This window comes from Pristiophorus japonicus, unplaced genomic scaffold (assembly GCF_044704955.1).
Source record: "Pristiophorus japonicus isolate sPriJap1 unplaced genomic scaffold, sPriJap1.hap1 HAP1_SCAFFOLD_2331, whole genome shotgun sequence".
Lineage (NCBI taxonomy): Eukaryota > Metazoa > Chordata > Chondrichthyes > Pristiophoridae > Pristiophorus > Pristiophorus japonicus.
Window position 1 is genome coordinate 27,501 of NW_027252049.1, and position 3,818 is coordinate 31,318.

Genomic DNA, 3,818 nt, shown 5'->3' on the forward strand with positions numbered 1-3,818 from the left:
GGGAACATCCTCTCTGCATCCACCTTGTCGAGCCCCCCTCATAATCTGATACCTTTCGATAAGATCACCTCTCATTCTTCTGAACTCCAATGAGTAGAGGCCCAACCTCCTCAACCTTTCCTCATAAGTCAACCCCCTCATCCCCGGAATCGACCGAGTGAACCTTCTCTGAACTGCCTCCAAAGCAAAGTGTATCCTTTGGTAAATACGGAGAGCAAAACTGTGCACGCAGTACTCCAGGTGTGGCCTCACCAATACCCTGTGTAACTGGAGCAAGACTTCCCTGCTTTTATACTCCATCACCCTTTGCAATAAAGGCCAAGATACCATTGGCCCTTCCTGATCACTTGCTGTACCTGCGTACTAACCTTTTGTGTTTCATGTACAAGTAACCCCCAGGTCCCGCTGTACTGCCGCACTTTGTAATCTTTCTCCGTTTAAATAATAACTTGTTCTTTGCAATAAAGGCCAAGATACCATTGGCCCTTCCTGATCACTTGCTGTACCTGCGTACTAACCTTTTGTGTTTCATGTACAAGTAACCCCCAGGTCCCGCTGTACTTTGCAATCTTTCTGCGTTTCAATAATAACTTGGCTCTTTGCAAATAAAGGCCACGATTCCATTGGCCAAATGGTCCCGGTCCAGATCGTGCACCAGGCCCCTCCTCTAAAAAGAGAATACAATGAAGATATGGCCGGCTTTTCAGGGCAGACGGTGCCGGCAACAATTGTTTGTGCCGCCTGCCCGTCTCTCCGGCTGGGACTAGCACCAACAGCACGTCATGGCCGGGTGTCGACCCGGACTGCGAGCTGGCCGATTGTCGGCATTGTGGCTGTCGCAGGCCAAAAAAAAAGCGAGGAAGGAGAGTGGCGATAATCCTGCGAAGACTTCTGATCATGGAGCGCCTCCCCTCCCAGCCTGAGTGGCGTCCCGGGTCTCGCTGATACTCCCAAGGACAGCGGGAAGAGTTGGGAGGGGGAAATCGGGGAGAAGGTGGTGCTGACTGACTGACTGACTGCTCTGCGTCTGTGACAGTGCGGGGGGGGGCGGGGGGTTGTAGGTCATGAAACGTGCGAGTTTTCTGCACTGGGAGCCCGGTGACTTGATCTGTTTATATAACCGCACGTACTCTGCGATGTCATCAGCCGGCCGGGGGCCACGAGAGGGAGCAGCGTGCGGTGGATCTGGCAACACCACCAGCAGGCAGGGGCCTAGCGGAGAGAGCAACGCGCGCTAATGCAGGAGGGACAGGGTTGACTGCAGCGCGGGCAGGTACGGCAGGAGAGGCGAGGGCCCGGGGGCGAAGGAGCGGCGAGAGTTCGCAGAGGGACGAGTTCGGGGCCCAGGAGGGGCGCGAGTTCGGGGCCCAGGAGGGGCGAGGGCCCGGGGGCGAAGGAGCGGCGAGAGTGCGTAGAGGGACAAGTTCGGGGCCCAGGAGATTCGAGAGTTCGGGGCCCAGGAGGGGCGAGGGCCCAGGGGCGAAGGAGCGGCCAGAGTTCGTAGAGGGGCGCGAGTTCGGGGCCCAGGAGGGGCGAGAGTTCGGGGCCCAGGAGGGGCGAGGGCCCGGGGGCGAAGGAGCGGCCAGAGTTCGTAGAGGGGCGCGAGTTCGGGGCCCAGGAGGGGCGAGGGCCCGGGGGCGAAGGAGTGGCGAGGGCCCGGGGGCGAAGGAGCGGCGAGAGTTCGTAGAGGGACGTGATCGGGGCCCGGGAGAGGCCAGAGTTCGGGGCCTCACGAGAGGCCAGAGTTCGGGGCCCAGGAGAGTTCGAGGGCCCAGGAGAGTTCGAGGGCCCAGGAGGCAGCAGGGGCCCAGCCCACACTGTGCGATATGTGCGCGCTCTAGGTCCGTGTGTCAGAGCTGGTCTCCGGTGGTCCTGGTTAACCCTTGCCCCTGAACCAAGGCCTCGCTCTGTCAAGCCCCGTGTGGTGGCTGGTGTGTTAACAGGTCACCCCACGTTAAATTAATCGCCCCACAGGCATCGCCCATCCTTCAGGATGTAGATCAGGATCTGGAATATTAGGTCCTTCATTGAAACATCTGTGGACTCATCCCCTTTTTTGACGTGGGAGCATGTCATCCTTGCTTCGAGGGAACGCCGATGAGGATGTCCCCTGCTCCCTTAATAAAATGCGTCAAGACCCCGAAGACCCTTTGGGTATCCGTGCATGACCCTGTGATCCCGAATTTTAACACTCCGTAACCACGCGTACAAAGCACTTGGGTAGCAGGCCTCCATCCTGGGCCTAGATTTTAATCCTTAGACGCGGAGAGTCTGACCCACAGTCCCCGCCGTCCGTAACCCTAAGCACCACAACTCCCTCTGCCCCCGTGTCCTAACTCACACCCAGTCCCACTCACCCATCACCCCCTGTGCTCACTGACCCCGTGTCCTAACTCACACCCAGTCCCACTCACCCATCACCTTCTGTGCTCACTGACCCCGTGTCCTAACTCACACCCAGTCCCACTCACCCATCACCCCCTGTGCTCACTGACCCCGTGTCCTAACTCACACCCAGTCCCACTCACCCATCACCTCCTGTGCTCACTGCCCCGTGTCCTAACTCACACCCAGTCCCACTCACCCATCACCCCCTGTGCTCACTGACCCCGTGTCCTAACTCACACCCAGTCCCGCTCACCCATCACCCCCTGTGCTCACTGACCCCGTGTCCTAACTCACACCCAGTCCCACTCACCCATCACCCCCTGTGCTCACTGCCCCGTGTCCTAACTCACACCCAGTCCCACTCACACATCACCCCCTGTGCTCACTGCCCCCGTGTCCTAACTCACACCCAGTCCCGCTCACCCATCACCCCCTGTGCTCACTGACCCGTGTCCTAACTCACACCCAGTCCCACTCACCCATCACCCCCTGTGCTCACTGAGCGACAATGGCTCCTGGTTAAGCAACGCCTCGATTTCAAAAATTCTCCACCCTCGTTTACAAATCCCTCCCTCGCCCCCCCTCCCTATCTCTGTAACCTCCTCCAGCCCCTACAATTCTCATCCTCCTGTTCAAATCCCTCCCTCGCCCCCCCCTCCCTATCTCTGTAACCCCCCCCGAGATCTCTGCGCCCCTCCAATCCTGCCCCCTTGAGCATCCCCCGATCGCTCCACCATCGGTGGCCGTGCCTTCAGCTGCCTGGGGCCCCAAGCTCTGGAACTCCCTCCCTAAACCTCTCCGCCTCTCTCTCTCTCCTCCTTCAAGACGCTCCTTAAAACCCTCCTCTGTGACCCAGCTTTTGGTCGCCTGTCCTTGGCGTCAAAGCTGGTTTGATAATTGATCCCGGGAAGCACCTTGGGGACGGTAAAGGTGCTATCTAAACGCACTTTCTTGTTGATGAGAGGGGAGCCATCCATTGCTATGCGTGAGGGCGCAGGCCTTGAAAGCCAGGGTCCCAGAGGGGTGGGGCCAGGGGAGTGAGCCACTGCCCCCCACCCCCATGCTGTAACACGGTGTAGACGAGAGGTCTCTGCTCTCTGCCCCAATCCACCGTGGCCCACACCGACACAAGCACGCCAAGGATACAGGTCTCGATGTTCGCTCCCACGATATATCCAGTTACATCAAAGTTTATCCGGATGAATTTGCCCTGAAACGACAACGCAGAGTTAATCAACGGCTCAGTGACCTCTGATCCCGTGACCTCTGTCCCTGTGCCACCCTCCACCCCCGATCCTGTGACCTCTGGCCTTGCGCTCCCATCCTCAATCCGGAGACCTCTGGCCTGTACCCCCAACCCTGTATCCCCGATCCTGTGACCTCTGCCCTGTGTCGCTGATCCTGTGACTGCCCTGTGTCTCTGATTCTAT

General features: G+C 58.8%; 1 protein-coding gene across 1 annotated transcript in view; it reads right to left on the minus strand.

Annotated features, from left to right (window-relative positions):
• The window catches only part of LOC139245752 (myosin-10-like), a gene marked incomplete at its 5' end in the record, with an annotated part of 30,548 nt that extends 26,950 nt beyond the window's left edge, over positions 1-3,598 (minus strand). The window contains one exon of the mRNA XM_070871269.1: positions 3,535-3,598. Within this exon, the coding sequence (XP_070727370.1) occupies positions 3,535-3,598 (64 nt within the window). The remainder of the gene's footprint in view (positions 1-3,534) is intronic.
• Between the last annotated feature and the right edge of the window lie 220 nt (positions 3,599-3,818).